Below are 24146 nucleotides of genomic sequence, written 5' to 3'. Positions count from 1 at the left end.
AAAAAAAGAAAAGAAAATATCTGGGTTTTCCCAAGTACAACCAGTGGTTAATGGAAAATGTATGCTTTTCAGTACAGTAACCAAATTAAATGATTAAAACAGGATGTTACATCCATACAAAAACACTAATTGATGAAGACTTACTGCATCAAATACCGTATATATGTTAACAAAGCATGTTGGATTTTTTGAAAAATATTTCTATATTTATACAGTTAATGTTCAAATGAATTAATTATAATCAGTTGTTAAAATATGTATTATTGTGTTTTTCCATTAGTTATGAATTATTAATTTGATTTATTACAGACATTTTTTCGATAACAGTTATTGGGTGAAACAACCTGGTCCAAATACGACGGCCCAGGTCAAGACCCCCCACTTTTTAAAGGTAATATCGCGAGAGTGAAGCCCCCTCCAGGACGCGAAAACAACGGCCAGTGTGTGCGTTAGCCTGCGTGGGGATCAAGTGGGTGTTCATGTTCGTCTGATGCCATTAGGCAGAACGGGAGGCTCGGCTAACGGTGGACGTGTGGATGTGCAGCCAGATAACAACGGTACAATTTTAACGGACACTTTGGGACCTTTAACGTCGCTTTTTTTTTTCTTTGCCCCCCTCCCCAGTCCGAGAGAAGAACAGGGTGGGAGGCTGGGAGGCTAAACAAAACGCAGGGAGTACCAGATGCTGTTCCAGCGGAGCAATGAGACGGTGATGGGCTAACATCGGACTTTGGCATAAAAACAAACAAACAAACAAACAAAACACGGATACTCCCCATCGCTTGGCTTCTTCTACTCCTGGATTGTGTGTGTGAAATGCTAACCCAGTCGTGGTCTCGGCCGTCGAGCAGCCTACGGGCCGCAGCTCGGCTCACCGATCCCGAATCTGGGAAGTAGCTAGCCGCCTGCTAGCCACAACTGCCGTGCCCGATGCTGCCGCCGCCGCTGCTAAACGCACCCAGAGGACAACAAAAGAGGTCGCCGTGAGAGCTTATTCTTTGACCTTCCGGGTATGCCGTTTGAGATGTGATGCTTCGGTGTGTGGCGTCTTTGTAGCTGCAAGCTCTGTGGAGCTAACAACATTGCAAAAAATGCACAGTGGAAGCACAACACGGGGCTCCCGCTGAGAGCAAGGGGGGGCGAGGTTAGACTGACAACAGCCGGCCCACTGTCCCCCTCATCGCGGGGGTCAGATTTGAGTTCCCTCCTCATCTCACCCTACGTCCTCTATAACCTCATTGGATGAAGAAGATATGGATAAACTGACCATCATTTCAGGGTGCCTCTTTCTGGCAGCTGATATCTTTGCAATAGCCAGCATTGCAAACCCAGACTGGATCAACACGGGAGAATCGGCAGGTAAACAAAGCAAACCCTCACCTTTATCACCTATTATTGAATTACCAGAGGTTTTTCAACCACCTCTGACCACCGGGGACAAAATCAATATAAAAAAGTATATACATTTTATTCATTCATTTTCATTTACCGCTTTTTCCTCACGAGGGTTGCGGGGGTGCTGGAGCCTATCCCAGCTGTCTTTGGGCGAGAGGCGGGGTACACCATGGACTGGTCGCCAGCCAATCACAGGGCACATATAGGCAAACAACCATTCACACTCACACTCACATTCATAGTGTCAATCCGAATGAATATATAATCAGATTCACAGGGGTGGAATATTCCTTTCCCCAATCCGATTGAAGTATCTTGTACCCGCTCAAACGGAAAGTTGTCAGACTGCGTTCTTCTTCTGTTGTTTATTGGCGGTTGGCAAGCAGCTTTCGTGTGCATTAGCGCCATCTGTGGAACAGAATCTAAACCCTTCTATACGCCATTCACAAGTCCAGTTTTATTAAAAAAGAAAATACATATCTATACAAAACGTGTGCCCAGCTGCGTTGTAAAATATTAGCAATATTTCCTGTTCCCGGGTGCGTTCTTTCAGCGAATGCTGAGATATGACTTAACACGCAGCTAGAGACGTTCTTCGATTTAAAAGCAATCGGCACTGGACTGCTGTGGAAAGTTTGTTTTTGATTCAAACTAAATTTCAAGACTGGACGAAGGAAAAACTGGCAATACAGAGTTATTCCAACAAGTGAAAGAAAAACTGGAGGAAGTCGATATCACGTGATGTTGGTGTTTACGTTTTACTGCACATGCCCCATTGACTATTCTGGTTGATTATAGCGGCGCATGTAGACACGCGATTGGAATATTCCTTTCTATCTATCCCATTGGTTTCTGAAAGATTCCATTCAGAAAGAGAAAAACTCATGTAAATGTGGCTAGTATCAGTTTTTGAAGAATACAGTAATAAATCATTCTGTTTCATGACTGAACATGGCCTATTTGTTTAAAAAAAATGCATACATTTTACTTATTTTTGGCTAAATTATGCATAAAAATGGCAAAATTAACTAGAATACAAATACAAGGCAAGATGTATTAAAATTGTGAATATAGTCTTCTACATTGGTCACAACAGACTACAATAATAACATTCATTCATTCATTTTCTACCGCTTTTCCTCACTGGAGCCTATCCCAGCTGTCTTCGGGCGAGAGGCGGGGTACACCCTGGACTGGTCGCCAGCCAATCACAGGGCACATATAGACAAACAACCATTCACACTCGCATTCATACCTATGGACAATTTGGAGTCGCCAATTAACCTAACATGTTTTTGGAATGTGGGAGGAAACCGGAGTACCCAGAGAAAACCCACGCATGCACGGGGAGAACATGCAAACTCCACACAGAGATGGCCAAGGGTGGAATTGAACCCTGGTTTGCGCGCTAACCACTCGACCACTCAAATTTTAAGTTTCTTTATGATGAGTATACGTATAAGCAGACAGGGCCCTAAAAATAGGTAATTAAATGGCTGCACCCTATTGGCTGTATGAAATGTTAAAAGGAACCATAATATCCTAACATAGACCAAAAGATATTTGACTGACTTTTTCAAGACAGCATATATCACTGGTGAAACTTACAGAGGATGAGACGCCTTCTTTAAGGAGATTTTGGATGCGAGATGAAGACATTGGTGGACTTCCAGTAGCACGTAGGTGGGCTCTAAGTGAGAGAGCAGTCGGCAAACCCGGTGTCTTCCACAGCTCAGAGAGGCTGGTCATCTTCTCCTGTTAATTCAATTATTTTTCCCGTTATTTGCTTAGCCTTCTGACTGTCATGCACATACGTAGGAGTGAGTGTCCATTTGACTGACGGCTGTACAGTGAGCCTCGAAAACTCACCATACTCTGTCAAGTGTTTGTTCATCAAATGCCATATTAAATTAAAGCTTTTGAGTATGCTGCTGCACCCCCCACCCCCCTCCAAAAATATATATTTTTCCTGGCATGTTTTTCCAATTTTATATCACTCTCACAAATGTCAAGTAAGTTCCACACGGCAGACATGTTTGTTTTGGCTTTGGAACACCTGTGCAGTGTGAAGGAAAGTGGGCGGGGTACGCTTCCCCATCACTTTCTGTCCTCCATACATTTGCAATACACACAAACACAAATTTTATATAAATCTTAAATGGCTTCTTTTCTCTATGTAAATCTACTATATTGGGTAAGGTGACTGTTATTTCACGCCTAGATGTGTGTAGTATTGTTAAAAAGGATAGTAAACAGATTGTGTTCCATTTTTAAGGAAGGAATCCTACTTTGTGGAAATTCACAGTTGGGTCTGGAACCAATTAACCAGGATAATCAAGGGATTAGTGTATATCCACTTTGGAAATAATGTGGTTTATTTGATTTAAAAATATTTTTTTATGACATATTTTACTTAGATGTCACCATGGGGTCAAAGATACTCAGCTTTCTCACTAGGACTGCTGGGGGGTTAAACCCCCCCCCCCCATCCCAGGCCAATGAGGTTAATGGTTAGACAAGAAAGCAAAATTCAACCCGAATTATGACAGTTGCTGCTTCAAATATGGGTTTTGTCGCATCAAGGCATGCGATGCCCCAAATCCCTTGTGTGTTGTTGTCATTTTGGATTAAAGTTACAAGAAGCTATACAGAACATTCCACAATGGCATGAAGACGACGTTTCCGGGTTCCCTCCAATTACCACCAAAATAGTATAATGGATGGTAAAAACATGCTGCGCCTGTCACTCACGCACATCAAACCACCCTGTTATCGTCTTTTGTATGGAAAACAAACTCCAGGCTTGCACCCAGGATGAATCGGAATTAATTTTGTGTGTTTTAATTGGATATTTTGCTTTTCTTTGTTTTCTACGTCATTGCATGACAATAGAATTAGATAGCTAGATTATTTTTTTCATGATTATATACAGCTTTTATGCCTCCTTCATAAATGGTTGAGACGCAGTGATGCAGACAGAAGAGAAAAACCAAGAAAAACACACCTGCTTAAACTAACTTCAGTTATGTCAAAGGCGAAATAATTAGATTTTTAGTTGTTGTAGTGAGAGTCAACATAGTATGGGATGATCTTAATGTTTTTTTCTTGTCTTGCAATGATTTTCCAGAGCATATGATGTTTGATTATCAGCTAATCCATACAAATACTGGCTATCTTACTTTGTCTGCTTGTTTACTTGTCACAGCGTTTTAAACGCAAAAAACATTAAGCTGGTTAATCATTGATAGTGACAACTAGTAGCATGCCACGACTGTATTTTTTTTTTTTTAAGCGACTACTTTGTCAGTGAAATTAGTTGTTATGGTATCCTTAGTGATTAATTTAAGGAGATTGGTGCTGCATTCACATGTCTGTCCTGAAAACATTGTGATAGACAGCTGCATGTCTTTGTTCCTACTGTAGGACGACAGCTTAGTATCTGGGTCAGGGGGGGCTTCATCGTCAACAAACTCACATTCCACAAAGTATTATTAATGCTGCACAGGATTAGCAATTTGCACATCATGAATTATTAGATGCAACTTCATGACAACAGATCTCTGCGTTATTGCACCAGAGTAGAAGGTGAACTACTGTGGTGCCGTACTGTGGGTATTGTTTAAGAGTGTGAGTAGAATAGTGACCAACTTCCTCTTTGATTGAGCTGTCACTTCCCCATCTCTTTCACTCATTTGGATGTGCTTTGCGTTGGGGAAAATTCTGTCCAGTCCGCTCTTTTCACTCATTCTGAGCATATTCTGGAGATTATGTTAGTTATACTAAGATGTACATTGATTAGAGTTTGTTTTTGGTCTGACATTCATCGTACAGCAACTTAACACTCCAAAGTTGGCTGGTTTTGATGATACATATGGTAGAAAACAAAAAGATGATGCTTACAGTGAATATAGATCGTGAACACGCCCATGTTTAAGGGGAACTGCACTTTTTAAAAACATTTCCCCATCATTCACAATCTTTATTCTTTCCCTTGAAAACTAGTTAATATAAACTAGCTAACAACGGACATCATGGGAAATAATTTTTATTGGGTGAACTAACACGATGAGTTGCTCGTAGCTAGTTTCAGCATCATTCACAGACAGAAGAGTGGATAGCTAACTCTCCATATCGCTACAAACACTGAATAAAATGCTCATTTGCCGTCAGCATTTTTTTTAACCCGAGGACTGGAGCACACGTCTTGTGCTGGAAGACACAGCCATCCCAATGAGAGCGGACATTGTAAGCCTTGTCGCTAAATCTATGCTGCTATTGTTGATTAGAAGTAGGCCTAGGAAAGAAGTTTGGGTTTTAAATCATCAAAATACTTCAACTATTACATGTTGTTATCAGTGTACGTGTTAATGCGTGATCAGAGTGTGTATATCCAACCATGCAATGTTGTTTGAGTTGTTTTTTTTAAAGAGACAGTCATAAAAAATATGTTTTTCTCAATGATGTGCATTGTTAGCTACTCATATTAACTAATTTTCTCACACTAGAATATGCAGAAAAGAGAAATAAATACGTATTCATGTTTCACATAAAGATGGTGAATGTTGGCCAAAATTTAAAATCAACTGTTTACATGATAAAACAAGTGTTTTCCAACGCCTCCTATTTGTGATTAGGTAAGAACTCAAGAGACTAGTTATTTTGAAGGCATATTTTTCATTTTTCTCCTCCCTTTTTAATGTATTCAAACTCTTATTAATCAGTGTAAGTAGCACGGATATCTAGCAGTAAGACTGTCTGACTGTTGAGGATAAAACTAAGCTTGTAAGCCTCAAATAGAGCTGCAACAATTAATGGATGAATCGTCAATTATCCAACTATTATCCACTACTTTGGTAGTTAGGTGTTCATCATCATGGGACAATGTGATTTGACTAAGTGCTGGACTCTATCACAGTTAGGTCTGGGTTCTGGTTAGCCCAATTCAAAATTTGCTTTTGGAATGAATATGGGAAAAAAAAGTGGGATTTGACTAAATTCACTCTTCAGCTACAGCTTGAAGGTGTGTTTATGTTCTCTACCCACTGTACATCTTCATAAGCGAATGCTGAATGCTGTTTGTGACAGGTCTTGTTGACACACACACACATCCCACTCTGTGCTCATTGCATACAGCCACTTGATTATAAAGCCAAGGAATTTGTGGGCTTTGACATTTTCCGTATGAATCACAGTAATGTGATGAAAAATAACAACTCTTGGCTAGTTTTTGTAGGGTTACCTTTTTTTAATGTAAGTAAAGGAATATTTGATCAAAACCAGATGTTTGAATACAGGGTAATCGTTCAACATTCTTATCAGATCAGTACCTGGTACGAGACCAAAGCCATCCTGATGAGTTTCCAACTAAATCAGTTATTTATGGTATAAAATGTATTGGAATAAGAGGGTGTCCGTCTGCTTTTGAAGCATCATGTCCTGCAAAGCATTTTGAGCACATAGGGGACGCCACAATGTCATTTACAGTCACAATAGCCACATTTATATGAGGAGTTTTTCTCTTTCTGAATCAGCAACCCCCGCGACCCTCGTGAGGAAGAGCGGTAGAAAATGAATGAATGTTATTATTATAGTCTGTTGTGACCAATGTAGAAGACTATAGTCACAATTTTAATACATCTTGCCTTGTATTTGTATTCTAGTTAATTTTGCAATTTTTCTGCATAATTTAGCCAAAAAAATAAGTATGATTTATTACTGTATTCTTCAAAAACTGTGATACTAGCCACATTTACATGAGGAGTTTTTCTCTTTCCGAATGGAATCTTTCTGAAAGCAATGGTATAGATCAGAGGTAGGGAACCTATGGCTCGGGAGCCAGGTAGGGCTCTTTTGATGACTGTATCTGGCTCTCAAGCATTTCTTACCACAATAAAAATGTATTTTTGCTAACATTTTAAAGTAAACATCACAGAAATGACTGTTAAAAATAATATTAAAAATCAACAATTTTTATGCATTTTAATTCGTCCATCTATTTTCTACTGCAATACGGCCGACCATATCCATCTTTCCTGATATTTTCCAGGTCAAACACCAAAACCCGATTATTACTGGGTAATGCGGTAGTCTGCCTCGGTCATTGAGATGTCAACATGTAAATATAAACTTTCCTCCTTTAGTCAAATAGTCACCTAGCTAAAGCTACAGAACCAAGCCTTCTGGCAAAGATGGCCAAAAGAATGAAATATACTGAGTATGGTGCAAAATTATGCAGCAGCAGAAGTTGTATTAATGGCAACAAGTATTTGATTTATTATTAGACACTGCGCTGCTCACGAAAGTGTGCTGGCTCTCACAGATACACATTTTAAAATATCTGGCCTTCATGGCTCTCTTAGCCAAAAAGGTTCCCGACCCCTGGTATAGATAGAAAGGAATATTCCAATGGCGTGTCTACATGCGCCGCTATAATCAACCAGAATAGTCAATGGGGCATGCACAGTAAAACGTAAACACCAACATCACGTGATACCGACTTCCTCCAGTTTTTCTTTCACTTGTTGGAATAACTCCGTATTGCCAGTTTTTCCTTCGTCCAGTCTTGAAATTTAGTTTGAATCAAAAACAAACTTTCCGCAGCAGTCCAGTGCCGATTGCTCGCCTCCATTTTTTTAAATCGAAAAACGTCTCACGCTGCGTGTTACGTCATATCTCAGCATTCGCTGAAAGAACGCACCCGGAAACAGGAAATATTGCTAATATTTTATAATTAAGCTCGGCACAAGTTTTATATAGATATGTATTTTCTTTTTTAATAAAACTGGACTTGTGAATGGCGTATAGAAGGGTTTAGATTCTGTTCCACAGATGGCGGTAATGCACACGAAAGCTGCTTGCCAACCGCCAATAAACAACAGAAGAAGAAAAACACCACAAAGAAGAAAGCAGTCTGACAACTTTCCGATTGAGCGGGTACAAGATACCTCAATCGGATTGGGGAAAGGAATATTGCACCCCTGTGAATCTGATTATATATTCATTCGGATTGGCACTTTTCTTTCGGAATGAGATGTATACAAAGGTTACATTCTTTCTGTTTGAGCAATTAACCCGAATGGAATTGGAATATTTGGGTCCATGTAAACGTGGCTTATGTTGTGTCGTAATTCTTCTCAATACTGGTTGTGCTATCATGATGTTACTGTTACTGAATGAGGTCGGCCAAGTATGTCATTTTGTCACATGCATAAACAAAACCACATCACAAAATGGATTTGTGAAATCCCCAGCACATTCTTCTGCACAAGCAAGCTAGCCAAAAACACCTGAGGTGAAAGTGCAGCGAGTGACCACAAAGGCAGATTGGTGATCCATGACATCATTGTCCTCACTTCAATGCAATATCCTCAGGCACTAACACTCCAAGCTGATTTCCTGTGCTGAGCATTGAAAGGACAAAGCCATTGTTGCTGCAATCTGCAGACAGAAACTGTGATTCTTGGCAGCTCCGCTTAACGACTGCCCTCTACATTTGCCACTTAAAGTGAATGTTGTTTCCCTAGAGCCTCAATAACCTCGGAATCACTCTACGCTCGCTCGTGCCCAAAAACTGCTAAATCATATCCAAGAACAGGCTGCCTACTCTTCACACTACCAACCAAGAGCGGTGGCGGATTATTACATGAACATGCTGCAACAAAATGAGACTATTTCCCCCAAAGTTCTCCTCAGCAGCATCATTTACCACCCCCTACCTATCTTTTTTTTGTTATGCAAGCTGCAGATATGCAAAACCTTGATCAATCTAATATATAAGGATATTTTTTGTATTTCGAAGCAGTCAAATGCATTGATCAACTTGGCAGCAAGTAAATCTGTAATGTAAATGTGAACGATCAATGTTTGGTGCAAGACCATTTGGAATTCAAACAAAAAAAAATAGCCACAGTACTTAATATTGCAGTACAGTACTAGGGATAGATCACGGTCATCGGCTGATTTCTGTAAAAAAAAAAAACAGGTAACCAGCACATCGCTACTCGTGTGCTGTGTCACATAAGGTCGGCAACACCCATATTTTCTGCAAGAATCAAAACTACCGTAAATTCCGGACTATAAGCCGCTACTTTTTTCCCAAACTTTCAACCCTGCGGCTTATTCAGTGATGCGGCCAATTTATGTAATTTTTCTAACGGCCGCCAGGGGCTTTCGAGTAGAAAAGGTAAGATTAAGACCGGTGGAATATATGCGTCGAGGAAGACTGCAACTTCTTGTCTTGTGCATAAATTAAATTAGCGTGAACATACCCTCATCATGGAAAATGCAAAAAGAAAGGCATATGACGCAGCTTTCAAGCTAAAAGCAATCGAGATGTCCGATAAAGAAGGAAACAGAGCTGCTGCACGTAAACTTGGCATAAACGAATCGATGGTGAGATGCTGGAAACGGCAGCGGGAAGAACTGGAGCAATGTAAAAAGACGAAAAAAGCTTTCAGAGGTAATAAAAGCAGGTGGCCCGAACTGGAAAACATTCTAGAAGACTGGGTGAACACACAGAGAGCAGATGGCCGAGGTGTTTCGACTGTGCAGATCAGACTGAAAGCAAAAACAATCGCCACCGAAAAAGAAAATTCCGGATTTCAAAGGAGGACCGTTGTGGTGTCTTAGATTTATGAAATGAAAAGGTCTGTCCGTCACATATGTTTACATGTTTTAATGTGGGCACATGCGGCTTATATACAGGTGCGGCTTGTGTATGTACAAAATCGGTTTTCCTCTTAAAATGTAGTGGGTGAGGCTTATAATCAGGTGCGCTCTATAGTCCGGAAATTACGGTAGTCTGTAAAACTTCATGTAATCCATGTGATCGTATTGGTATCGGATGATCTCACTCATGAATGATTGGGTATCGGCAGCGTGAAACCCTGATTGGAGCATCCCAGCTCTGATTGCATTTTAACCCTTAATTACGCTCGTATGGGTCGATTCTCTCTAGGTCCTTGTTTGGGCTTTCAGTTTGAAGTTGCCATGGCAATCTGTGCGGAGGTGTAGTGACAAGGTCTCGGCGAATCACTGCTTTCCGTTTCTAATTGCCTCCTCCAGCTGCCACTCCTAGCAAATACCAATTGCAGTGTGGCGTTCACTTCTATTCAGTCAACGCCTCAAAAACAAGCACAAGCAGGAATTACCATATTGCTTCTGCACGTGCATCTCTTATGTGTTGATGCAAGCAGCACTTAGAAGATAAATTAACGTGTTGTTTACCTGGCGAGGTTGTTAGCCACTCGTCAAAGTCCCATTCATCTATTTGATGTGCGTGTTGCTGTAGCGTCCTGATAGTCACACCGACACTGACTGCTCTTTTTAAGGCGTATTAACGCCAACGGTAGTGCTAATTTACAACACAGTATGCAGCTCACGGCGCACCTATCTCCCACAATCACAATAACAACACATTTTTTTAACGCTTTAATTGCTTGTGAGCATGTACACACACATGTAACGCTGCATAAAATGAAACTAACTCTCCCAAGTCAATATCTTCATGTTCTGTTGTCAAATAACCCACTGCTCATTGTAAAAATAAAACCTACAAAAATCTATACCATTACATGTTTGTACAAAATGTGTATATACGCCCCATTATAAAAATTAAAGGAAAAAAATATAAATAATATAATCACAAAGTGTGTGTACCATGAATTCCAGACTAGCTACTTTTTTCAAACGCTTTGAGCCCCTGTGGCTGAAACAATCATGCTGCTAATTTATGACGAAAAGAACTACAGTTCCCATGATGCTTAGAGTGCAGATTCAGGAAGTAGTGAATTGGCATTGTGCAGTGGACGCCAATATCAGGCTTTGAAGTCTTATACAGCGAACTGATCTGAAAAATCTTAAGTAAGTTTGATCGAGTGGTGACGCTAGGAACACCGACTTCAGGTCAGAGGTTTAAAGTGTAAAAATCCAATATAAATAGTCTGCAATTATGTTATTGGACATTGAATAGGCTATTGGTTTCTAATTGGTCATCATGAAGTGAAAGGTGGCTTTCAGGTGCTCCGTCCCTGTTCATTTACAGCACATCAATTCAGCGTTTTAAAGGTGCATCCCTGATCTTTTTTGTTTTAAATTAAAAATCCGATACTAGTTTTATTCTCAGTAATGGATGCATTTGTGCTACACACCGAGGGGATTGCTTGAAGGCTTGATGCGAAGTGAAAAGGTTATTTAATGGTCTATTGCTTCACTGCAATCGCTTCTTAAAAGCAATACTGTATTTTGTGTTGTTGTTTTGATGAAGTTGTTGATACATTACAAAGCACCTTTTAAGGGCACTTGTACACATTCCAATTGAGTGTGCGTCAGAAAGGATCTCGGTGGTCATACGGAGCTTTGAAAAATATTTTTATAGTGTCAACAGTAAACTCCAGAGTACTTTTACTTTATATAACATTTTAAAAATAAGATAAACAAAAATGTGCTTCACAATATAAGTGGTACAAAGAAACAGAGGCTAACTCCTATTGTGAACATACCCGCTGAGAGTTTACCAACACCACTACCCACTAATGATAGCATCGCCATGCTGAGGATGAGAATTCACTGCCGTCATTTCCTCTTATTTGGGCCAGCGCATGGGGAGCCTCATTTTTTGGATGCCAGTGAGTTAATTGCAGGGCTACAGGGCACACCATGGGGGCACAGAGGTTAGAAGGCCTCTATAGGGAAAATTGGCTAGCAAATGAGAGACGGGGATGTCATGCAGGAGATGTCTGACTGTTACCTGTTTAGTTCACCTTTGACCCACGATGTGCACAATCCACCATTTAGTCACTGTGCTTGGAAATGAATAGTTTGTATTGTATAGTATGTATTCCTTTTCTACTGTATTATAGTGCTAGATGCAAGGGATGCACTATTGCAGCCTGTAGATATCCTTGTTTGCAATGTAGTGTAGTAGCCCCCCCTCTTACGCACACATGGAAATGTCACTTTACAAAGCGTTAATTTAATACGACATTTGAAGATCCAGTACGTGTATGGTGAGTTTTTGAGGCACACAGATTGTGTCGCTGGGCAACACTCGCCCGTATGTGTGTGACAGCTAAGTAAATAACGGGAAAAATAATTGAATTCATCGGACTAGATGACAAAACTCTCTCAATCGCTGCTTTCCGCTCGCCGACTGGGAAGAAATATTTCAAAAGCCGTAACCCTGCTAGAGCTCCACCAGACAATGTCCTCTCGATTGGAAAGTCTCCTGAAGGAAAACATTTCATTCTCTGTAAATTTCACTTGTGATATACTGCATGTTCTCAATTCCAGGATACCTTGGAATTGTCCTTACCTAATCAACTCCAGCTCTGAACCGAATCAGCACCAGCAGTGCAAAGTGGTATGAGTGGTACACTGCAAAGCAACACATAAACACGCTGTGTGTGGATGTGCTCAGCAAAAAAAACAAAAAACGCTGTTTTGCCACAAAAACATCAAGCTTGGCTTGTTTTCCGTGGCGTCATCCCCGTGCTGTGCTGCGTGTCTACCCTCCGAGTGGCAGACATTCCACTGAGAGCTAGTGAAACAGCAGGAGACCAGCAGATTCTGGTGGAAGTGGTCGTAAAGCGGTGCTGTTAAGTGCAAAAAGGGAGAAAAAAAAAACTTTAGCCTAATGTTCTCCTGTTCTCAGCACATGTTGGCCTCTCATGGTCCCTCTGCTCTTCAATTTGGCCAAGGTTACTCTGTAATAGAAGGGCGCCTTCAAGAATAAAACGGCATATGAGTCATTCAGGTGCCATTTTTGTCTGGAGCTGTGACCTCCAAGACCCCCAAAAGTGTTGTTTCACAAGTCTTTAACACAAATGATGATGAAAATATGAGCTGGAAACCTCATATTACAAATATAAAACATAAGGTGGCCAGAAATATTTCAATATTGAACAAAGAAAAATTTGTTCTCAATCAGAAATCACTCCACACCTTTATTGCTCTGTGGTTCTACCATATCTTACTTATTGTGTGGAAATATGGGCTAATAACTATAAAAGCAATCTTCACTTGCTAAATGTACTGCAAAAAAGGTCAGTAAGGATAATTCATAATGCCGCCTACAGAGAATATACTAACTCCTTATTTCTAAAATCACAAATACTTCAACTTGCTGACATAGTTCATCTTCAAACAGCTAAAATAATGCATAAGGCTAAAAATAACCAATTAGCTAAAAATGCCATCCAATACTTCTCTACAAGAGAGGAGAAATATGATCTCAGGGAAGAACTACATTTGAAACACTTATATGCTAGGACTACGTTAAAAAGCCATAGCATTTCAGTATGTGGAATCAAACTATGGAATGGATTGAGTAAGACCCTCAAACAATGCACAACGATGAGCCAATTCAAGAAACAATACAAGCAGTTGATGTTTGCTAAATACAAGGATGAAGAGTCTTGAACCAGTCATGATGTGCTATACATATCACTTACATATTGACACTTACTATGGTACCCATTATGTCATTGGATGGTCATATCACCTTGTACTTTGGTACATGACAAAAAAAAACATCAACTATATTAGGAAAGCAGGAAGTGAACAAATGTAACAGTTACTGATTGTAAAAGTACCAGATGGAGGGGTAGGATTTAATAAGCTCTGCTTCTTCCTACTCCTTTTGGACATGTGGAACTGTGAACTGATTATGTGATGCATTCAATTGTAATCTGATGCATGTTCAAATGAAATAAAACCATTACCATTACCAAATTGAACAGTAGAGTTAGAGCTGCTATTGAACCACCCACCAGTCCCCCCCACCCTAATGAAGATAAGCGGCATTAAAAAATAGATGAATGGATGAACCGTCAGTGTGTTTTGTTGTTGCAGTAGAAGCAGTGCTTTCACCAGGTTTTATAAAAGGGGCAGGATTTCCTCTCCACGGCCAGAACCCACCACACCCCAACAATTGCTCTTTCCAAAATGGGCTCCCTTGCCATGTGTATCCAATACAAATATGACATTAAAGGGTGCATTCAGAATAAATGTGGTTTGATCCTTTCAAATGCAACAACAGCGAAGAAACTGAGCCTTATTTTTGTTTCATGTATACAGTATATCTGCCACCTTCAGAGCCACCATTTGATTTCCTTGCCCTTTCTATGAAAGGGTTAAAAATGGCTGACAACATTGTACACTATAACCTGTTGTATTTTTATCGTCATTACAATCATTTTGTGGTCTACATTGCTTACTGCCAAGGCCGTTCAGAAAGCATCGATTCTACTTTGCCAAATTCTTATGCAGGATGATTGCTTCTCTGGTCATTATTTGATTACATTTGGTAATTATGTGTGACAGCTAAACCGCTGATCGAAAAGGACCAGCGGGCATCAAGTGTGTACTGCACTAATCTGCTTTTGCTTAGTCAGCTCGAAATTCCCCTTGAGGACGCAGCCTAATTGAATTCCCTCATCCACGGTGTAGACATTGAAAGGCTGAGGGAAAATAAGTTTCTGGGGATCCCAATAGATGAAAATTACAAATACACACAGTACACACAAGAAATATTTCAATATTGAACAAGGCAAAATTTGATCTCAATCAGAAATCACTCCGCACTCTTTATTGTTCTCTTTATTGTTATTTCTCCAACATATCTTACTTATTGTGTGGAAATTTGGGATAAAAAAAAATATAAAAGCAATCTGCACTGGCTAAGTGTACTGCAAAAAAGGTCAGTAAGGATAATTCATAATGCCGCCTATACAGAACATAAAAACTAAAATCAAAATACTAAAAATACTGATTTCTAAAATCACAAATACTTAACTTAACAAACAGCTAAAATAATGCATAAAGCTAACAATAACCAATTACCTAAAAATGTCATCCAATACAAGCGGTTGATGTTTGCTAAATACAAGGATGAAGAGTCTTGAACCAGTCATGTTGTGTTATATATATATATATCACTATTTTGACGGTTACTATTGTTCCCATCATGCCATTGTATGGTTATATCACCTTATACTTCAATATGTGTCAAAAAAATAATAATATCAGAAAGGCAGGAAGGGAGCAAATGTAACATTTACAGATTGTAAAAGTACCAGATGGAGGGGTAGGATTTAATAAGCTTTGCTTCTTCCTACTCCTTTTGGACATGTGGAACTGTGAACTGATTATGTGATGCATTCAATTGTAACGTAATGCATTCATTCATTCATTTTCTATCGCTGGGAAATGGGGTGTGCTGGCACCTATCCCAGCTGTTTTAGGGCGAGAGGCGGGGTACACCCTGGACTGGTCGCCAGCCAATCACAGGGCACATATAGACAAACAACCATTCACACTCACATTCATACCTATGGACAATTTGGAGCCACCAATTAACCTAGCATGTTTTTGGAATGTGGGAGGAAGCCGGAGTACCCGGAGAAAACCCACGCATGCACCGGTAGAACATGCAAACTCCACACAGAGATGGCCTAGGGTGGAATTGAACTCGGGTGTCCTAGTTGTGAGCCCTGCATGCTAACCACTTCTCCTCAGTGCAGCCAACATAATGCATGTTCAAATAAAATGAAACCATGTCTGGAGTAGCTGTATCGGTGCCAGTAAAGCATGTTGTGACGTAGATGTGCAAGAGGAAGACAAATTTAGAGGGATGTTGGTTAGAGTCAGTACCACAGTGACGTGACAAAGTATTTCCACACAGTGGACCTCCACTTTCCCTAACATCATAGTAATAAGTAATATAGGCAATGCTAAAAGGCAATATATTCAATAACAGCTAACGTTTGGAGCTAAACTTTGCCAAATTGCTATTATTGGCTGACAACAAACATAACTAGTGCGTGTTACATCAGCAAAACAGGAAGGGGGGGGGTATAATGCTACCAAGATATTCAAATGTTTGGTGCCCTGCCTTTTAATGGTCAAAGAGCTATCATCAAGTGCCCATTGCCAACATTGACTATGGAAGTGCAAGTGCACCTGTCCTTCACTGGTATAATTGGAGCCACGGCTGTGGAGAAAAGACCCCCCTCCCCCCTCCCCCCTGAGCAGACGCAGTATCTGTGGCAAATTAAAGAACCCTTTCCATTCCTTCTGGGCCTGTCCCTGCCTTGTGTCACTGTCAGCAGTGGTGCCGCACTTTGGTCTTCCCTTTAAGGCTCATGTCATTATTTTAGACACAGATTCCTGGAATTGTAGCTGCTTGCCATTCTATTTTAACTTGCTGGAATATATTCAGCCTCCTAGGATATTTATATACAATACACTTGTGTATGTGCATTGTTAAATATATCAATATTTCAGAGGCATAATAATAAGTTGAATTGAAATGTACTTCCTCCATCCAGGTGCTCTTACAGTTGGTCTAGTCCGCCAATGTCAGACCATCCACGGACGAGACCGAACCTGCATCCCTCCACGGCTGCCTCCTGAGTGGGTCACCACGCTTTTCTTCATCATCATGGGCATCATCTCCCTCACCGTCACCTGTGGACTCCTCGTGGCATCGCACTGGCGCCGAGAGGCCACCAAATACGCCCGCTGGATTGCCTTTACCGGCAGTAAGTGAGCTCCACAATAAGCGCATTCACTTTGATTTAAGCTGTTTTGCTTCGCTTAGACTCGCTGTCAGCATATTACCTCCCTTCCTCCCCAAATCTTTCCCCACTTTGCTCCGTCTCAGTGAATACGCCGTGACACAACCTTTACACAACTGTCTGTGCTGCTTTAGTATATCGCTACACAGTATTTTTTTTTTGTTTTTGGAGTTTATTGCGATATGCTAACCATACAGACGTTACTTTTTGTATTTTTCTTTCCCTACGTGCGTCACTTCTTGTGCTGCCTGCAGCTGAATAATCAAAACAAAATGCTGCTTTTGCCTTGTGAGCTACTGTGTTTATTTTTGTTGTTGTCTGCACATCACCGCTTCTTTGTTTTTCTTCTAAACACAGTTCTAGAATACATAAACATCGCCATCTGATTCTTTGTCAAGGCCACTTTCATAAGGCTGTGTGTGGGAGGATAGCCTTTAATTGGTCGTTCAGCTTAGGGGCTAGACAGCCTGAAGCAGGCTTAAATACCGTGGAATCTGTAGCATAGCCTTGGATGCAACAATGCACCGTTGTATTCTCAGAGTGCACTTTGCATTTTTATGACGCTGACGTCTTTGTGTGGTGCATTTGACAGACTCCCACTTGCCAGCTTTGTGATTTGCATGCTGGACGAAATAAAAAAAAAGCTGCTATTTAATGTTCCAAATGCAAATATCGAAACCAAGAACCACACAGTTCTACAAACGTAAAATGTTAAGCGAACACAAATGTGCGCCCTCAGGTAAATTCAAAGGCATTTTTAGCCATTGTTAAACAATCACACCCAGAGGGAAAAAAGCAAGCTGTTGCCATGGCAATCGCTTTTCCCGCTATGCTGCTGGTGGTCATAATAGACACAAGGTGTATTAATAGTACATTTATTTCCTCACGGCGTTAATGCATCATAATGATTTGTGGTTCAAACAGGGAAAATACAACTGGTGCAATATTTTTGTTATATAAAAAGGAACAAGATACAGTAGTGTTGTTCTCATCCAGGAAGAGGCAGAGTCAACCTTCTATTTTAAGATTCAATGATGAGAAGGCATCCAGCTGGAATTGTTTTGTTTGTCCTTTCAAGGTGGCTGAACTTGAGCATCACACCTTTTTGGTGTGAAAGAGTATGACAGGATTATACCGTATATATGACACATCCGCTGGACCTGCAGAGGTGTTTACAAGAATTTGAGAAGGTTTTGTCTTTTCGAGTTCTCTGAAAATCAACCCAAAACAACAGGGAACTTATCGTTCCCTTATCGCTTATCGTAGACTGACCTGGCAACACCTGATGTGTGTGTGTATATATATATTATGTCTAATTTATGTTTTATTCTTTATTCTGTATAGTGTTTTGTGTACCTTGTTGTAAAGTGAGACCATAATGTCTACTGTATTGTGTACTAAGTGTAAAGGTGTGTTATTCAATGTCTAGAGCAGGGGTCTCAAACTCAATTTACCTGGGGGCCACTGGAGCTAGGGTCTGGGCAAGGCTGGGCCGCATCAGGCTTTCCAAAAAAACCCCTAAAAAACGCATTTATTAAAAACAGAAAAATATACAAACTTTTTCAGTGCTTTGGTTCCGATTTTCTACAAGAAAAGCTCTGATAAAACATTCCACTGTTCTCAAATATCTTAATTTTTATTTTTCTGCACAAAATAAGGTGATAAATAAACAAATCAAGGATAAAGAAAATCAATCAATCAGTAATAAATAAATATAATAATAATAATAAAACAGCAAATAATAAAAACTTAAGAAACCACATATAGTTGGTGGGTAGACAAATAATTTTTTTTTCTGATTAAAATTAACAAAGCATAATTAGAGCCCTGTAGACATGACAAAACACGACTATAGTCACATTTATACTTTTTTTATTTACAACATATTGCGCAACTGCCGGGTCTTGAGACACATGCTAACTCGCAAACTAGAGAGTTAGCGACCTAAACGGTAGCCTTCAAGTTATTTCTTTTAAACTTAAATAGCCAAAAACTTACCACTTCCACACGGATAGGGAGGATAACTATTAACAGTTATTTAACCTTTAACATGAACCTTAATCAAACGTAATAATTTTTTCTGGGTACATGATACCATACAGCATCCATATCAAACTTGCGCGGGCCGCACTAACATTAAACTTTCATATCAAGGCGGGGGCCTCAAACTAGTGTCCTGCGGGTTACATTTGGCCCGCGGGCTGTGTGTTTGAGACCCCTGGTCTAGAGGGTTCTAATAATGTTAAAAAACATATAACTGTTGTCTGAAACTTGTTTAGCCGTCTGTGCACAGGATATATATACACTGTACTTTATCTCGCAACAAACATCATAACATGAGTTTAGGCTATTGAGCCGTGACAGAGATTTGTCGAGTTTGGAAAATGATGTCAGTCATCAACTCAGCATTATCCGGAGCCATCATTTTTGATGACCCCTGATGAAACTTTAAAAAAATCATCCAAGACACACTAAAACCAAACCAAATATAACCGTATGGCTTGCTGGATACTAGTCTTAAGAACCATCAGTATCTTAGTGCATAAGCGTTCTGTGGACATCAATAGCTGAGGATTTGGATAGACGCCATTATAAAAGACAAGCATCAAGTAAATTTGTTAGAAAGTCGCTGAGGTGGCCATTCATGTGGGCCAAGCAGGTGATGAAGGGGGGCTGCAGAAGGTAGCCAGTCTAGCCAGTAGTCAAACTGGCTCATTGCCACTAGGACTGAATGGAAAGCTTTGTATGACCCACACAGGCTATTTCAGTGTACACACTCAGGTTTCCTTAGGGTGTGACCCGTGGGAGTAGAGTGGCCCTAATATGCCTAACAATCAACAACAGTCGGGTTAAAGTGGGTTAAGGTTAGGGCTGGGTTAAATGATTATTTCTGTAATCGATTAATCTATAAAATAGTTTTCGATTAATCCCTGAAAGTCCCTGATTAGTCCCTGAAAACATAAACCACAAACACATGCAGAGGTTAATAAAATATATATTTCTAAATGATCTGCCCAATAAAGTATAATAACATGAATAATACTAATAAAAATAATAGATGGTTCCTCAATAGATGCTGGTGCATCGCCGTCGTGCTTTTGTGATATGCCATCTCATTCATTCATTCATTTTCTACCGCTTTTTCCTCACGAGGGTCACAGGGGTGCTGGAGCCTATCCCAGCTGTCTTCGGGCGAGAGGCTGGGTACACCCTGGACTGGTCGCCAGCCAATCACAGGGCACATATAGACAAACAACCATTCACACTCACATTCATACCTGTGGCCAATTAACCTAGCATGTTTTTGTGGGAATGTGGGAGGAAACCGGAGTACCCGGAGAAAACCCACGCATGCACGGGGAGAACATGCAAACTGGCCGAGGGTGGAATTGAACCCTGGTCCTCCTAGCTGTGAGGTCTGCGCGCTAATCATTCGACCGCCGTCAATTTTGCATAAAAAACCAAACCACCGCATCATTACCTTTTGGCGTGAAGTATTCCCATACTTTGGATACTTTGTTACGCAATCTTTTCTTCTGGTTGGACTCACTGAAACTTTTTGCCGTGGCCGCCGCCATGGTTTGATTAGTGAGTAGTGGTGTGGCGTTCGTGAACGAACGGGTCAAAAGAACTAGTTCTTTTTTTGTGAACAAATGAACCTCCCATAAAATACCCATTCAGTCCGCCGGCCGTTTTGTTCATGACCGACGCAGCAGAGTTGGTGAGCTGTTGAGTCGGAAAGAACGTGAACATGAATGAACGGACTGACTCGACACCACTGACCGGGTCTATGCACAAGGGGAGATCAATTGACGGAAATGAACGGATCTTTTTACTGAATGATCCTGTTCACTGAAATGAACGGTTTTGCCCACCACTAATTCTGAGTGAAGTCGCATCGACGAAGTCGTTCTTGTGTCGACGTATTTTTTGTGTCGATGTCATCGATGACGTCGACACGTCGTCCCAGTCTGACTTAAGGTCTGCCTGCCATTGTCACGTGTCGAGGATGGTTAAAATAGTTTAGTGCGTTCAGAGAAAAGCAACATCTGTTGTTGTTTGTAGTACAAATCACATCTTTACAATCTCCTCCAGTTATCGCAATATTTATATGACCACTAATATTAGCCGCTTGCCAAACAGATGTGGGGTTAACAGCCAGATGTTGTAGATTGCAGCCATAAAATGCCTTCCCTAAACAATAAATTTGCTTAATGAGGAGCATATTGATGCAGACCATGACTCCACTGACTAAATCATGCACACATACTCCACAGCATTTTGAGAAAAGATGCTTGAAAATGCATTTGGATTAAATGCTTGAGTGCTATAACCCAGAGATGCATTTTTTAGGGAACGGTTACAGTGCTATTTTGGCATCCGGCTTACCTTGAGTAAATAAACAGTAGTTGAACCTGCCTCTTTGCAAAGCTTGGAATTTGATTACTCCTTTTCATCCTTTAAGCTTGCTAAGGAATTTAATGCTGTTATCAACCTGAAGTGGTTCAGAGAGCTTATTTAACGTCTTTGGAGTAACATTTAGTGTGGGACTGAGGGACACTGGTTTTATGCTTAAGGATGGGTTTTGTGCGAGAAGGATTTGGGCTTTATCCAATTTAATTGCTGCCTTTAAGTGCGCTTGAGAAAGGAAACAACCCGATGCGGTTCATGTATGAGCATGTTAAATGATCAAGAGATATATTGTACATTAGATGTTTGTATCAAATTAGATTCCCCAAATTAATCCTTTGACAGTGATTGATGATACCGCCCTGTCTTTTAATGAAGACAAATGAGTGACCATTTATATCTTGTAGAATATTGCCCAGAAATGTAATACAATAGGAGAGAAGAATCCTCTTATTCTACATGTTGTGAGTATTTTGTGAGTGTTTTTGACTGTGTTTGAGAAATTGATAATATCTATTCATTTATCTGGACTGAACTTGAAACTGAAACCAGGAAAATGCAACAAAATGGAGAGCATATAAGCGTATTCAGTCAAATGGCATTTTGAGTACTCTAAAAGTAAAAAAAAAAATGAAAGCCTTGTCATTATTGAACAGCCTCATAATTCCTTCATCACACATGTTGTCAGTCTCTTGGTCGCCGCTCTCAATTTTCTCTTTTCTCTCAAGGCAATTAGCCCTTGAGCTTGTCCTTTCCATCGAGCAGTTGTCCCATCTTTCAAAGCCCATGCTATCAGGATCCACTGGCAGACATGGGCAAAAGATGCTAGGTCAATCACCCTTAACTTGAAATCTGCATCATATTCATTTCTTCCAGTGCTTTCCATGATGAAGGTGTCTGTCTAATCTGAAGCATACAAGATGTCGCAAGATTAGAACATGATCATAAATTAGCTGCATCAGCATATACGCCAAAGGGTTCACAGCGTGAAGAAAAAATTTAGGGCATGAACCCCGGAAATTACAGTAATACACTTTAAAAAAAAAACGTGAGCGTGTGAAGGAGCAAAATTCAAACTGGTCAAACGGGTCAAAATAACTAGTTATTTTTTGTGAACAGAATGAACGAGGTCACTGACCCTAAAATACCCGTTCAGTCCATTCAGTTGCTTTTTTTTGATTGGCTAAACAGTCAGTTCACCGTTCCTTTTGCAGGGCGGGACTATCTGTGTGCTTGCCTGTCTTATCCTATCATCGTGCATCGCTCTGTGGGTGGGTGGGGTTAGCTGATGGAAAGGCCGAGCAATCTCTCGGTCTCGGTCTTTCTGACTCGTTCATTCTCTCGGCTATGCAGCTAACCCCACGCACCCACAGAGCAATGCGCGACAATAGGATAAGACAGGCAATAGTAGTATGTACTCGTCAGCCGTTCATTCATGACTGACACAGCACTATTTTTATTATTGTTTTTAATGCACCTCAAGATAGTACAAACCATTAAAAACCTTATATTTTTTTGTTTTTCCAACTGTAATTTTATATTACAAGGAGTGCAACAGGATCACAGCGTTGAACAGGAGGGAGGAGGGGTGGGGGGTACAGCACGATCTCAGCGTCGGACCGAGTGTGGGGGGTGGGTGTCGTCGTAACGCCAGACCGGGGTGCTGAGACGCTCAGATCCGTAGGGCTGTCATAATACTTCAGATTTCAAGGTACGTCATCTCGTGTTATTGCGCTGTTGAGTCAAAACGAACGTGAACACGAGTGAACGGACTGACTCGACACGGCTGACCAGGTCAATGCACTGGGGGAGATCACAGGCTAACGATCAATTGACCGAACTGAACGGATCTTTTAACTGAATGAACCGGAATGATCCTGTTCACTGAAATGAACGATTTTGCCCACCACTAGTGTAAGAAAAATGGCTGCTGAAAAGTGAGAGGTGACATGCTTCTGTGAGATACTACATTTATCTATTTTGTGTCTCCCTCCAGTGATCCTGTTCTGCATGGCGGCGCTCATCTTCCCCATAGGCTTCTACATAAACGAGGTGGGAGGCCAACCGTACAAGCTTCCCAACAACACGGTGGTGGGCTCCTCCTATGTGCTCTTCGTCCTCTCCATCTTCTTCACGATAGTGGGACTGCTGTTTGCAGGCAAGGTTTGCCTCCCGGGCTGAGGTTCTTCACGGGTGCCCGCCTCTGGACAAAAGACCCATGAGGCTCTGACAAAAAAAAGGGATTTTTACAGAACTCATAACGACCGGGATGACAAATTTGGGCGAGTTTCTGGGACCTAATGATGTATTGAACTGCTAAGATGACAATACATCACAACACAAAGAAGTGGGCATCAGAGGGGCGAGGAAGAGTCTCGGATTGGGGGGCGGGGGGCAGCTGTCCCAGCAACCTGTCCCACTGACTTCTCTGTGGGTTTCTCTGTGCCGCTGTCATGGCAACTGCAGGGATTAATGCTGGCACACACAGTTCTTGAGGACCACTCGAGCCCTCAAAATACCTGCTGACGCCCGCCCTGCCCCACCCTTGGCACACACAGTCACCGGCCGCCCTTGTTGCTATTTTTGGGCCTCTTTGCTATTTCAGTTGTGTGTTGTTTCATTTCTGTTGTTGTACATTTTTGTGTTCGCCTTTCCACAGAAGTATTTTGAGTGTAAATGAATGAAAGCAGGGTCGGCGCTCGCCTGTCACATCATATGACCCCAAGTGTGTGTGTGTGTGTGTGTGTGAGGTGGGGGAGGGGGGTG

At 41.0% G+C, this 24146-nt stretch overlaps 1 protein-coding gene across 1 annotated transcript; it reads left to right on the top strand.

The window, feature by feature from the left end:
- The first annotated feature begins 411 nt into the window (after positions 1-411).
- Positions 412-24140, top strand: mosmoa (modulator of smoothened a). Its single transcript, XM_058049330.2, has 3 exons — positions 412-1359; positions 16722-16934; positions 23377-24140. The coding sequence occupies exons 1-3, from the start codon at positions 1254-1256 to the stop codon at positions 23559-23561; spliced, it is 504 nt and encodes a 167-aa protein (XP_057905313.1). The 5' UTR covers positions 412-1253; the 3' UTR covers positions 23562-24140.
- The last annotated feature ends 6 nt before the right edge of the window (positions 24141-24146 follow it).

Source organism: Doryrhamphus excisus, linkage group LG16 (genome assembly GCF_037039965.1).
Source record: "Doryrhamphus excisus strain RoL-2023G ecotype Guam linkage group LG16, RoL_Dexc_Guam_v1.1, whole genome shotgun sequence".
NCBI classification, from domain to species: domain Eukaryota; kingdom Metazoa; phylum Chordata; class Actinopteri; order Syngnathiformes; family Syngnathidae; genus Doryrhamphus; species Doryrhamphus excisus.
This window is presented reverse-complemented; position numbering and strand designations above follow the sequence as displayed.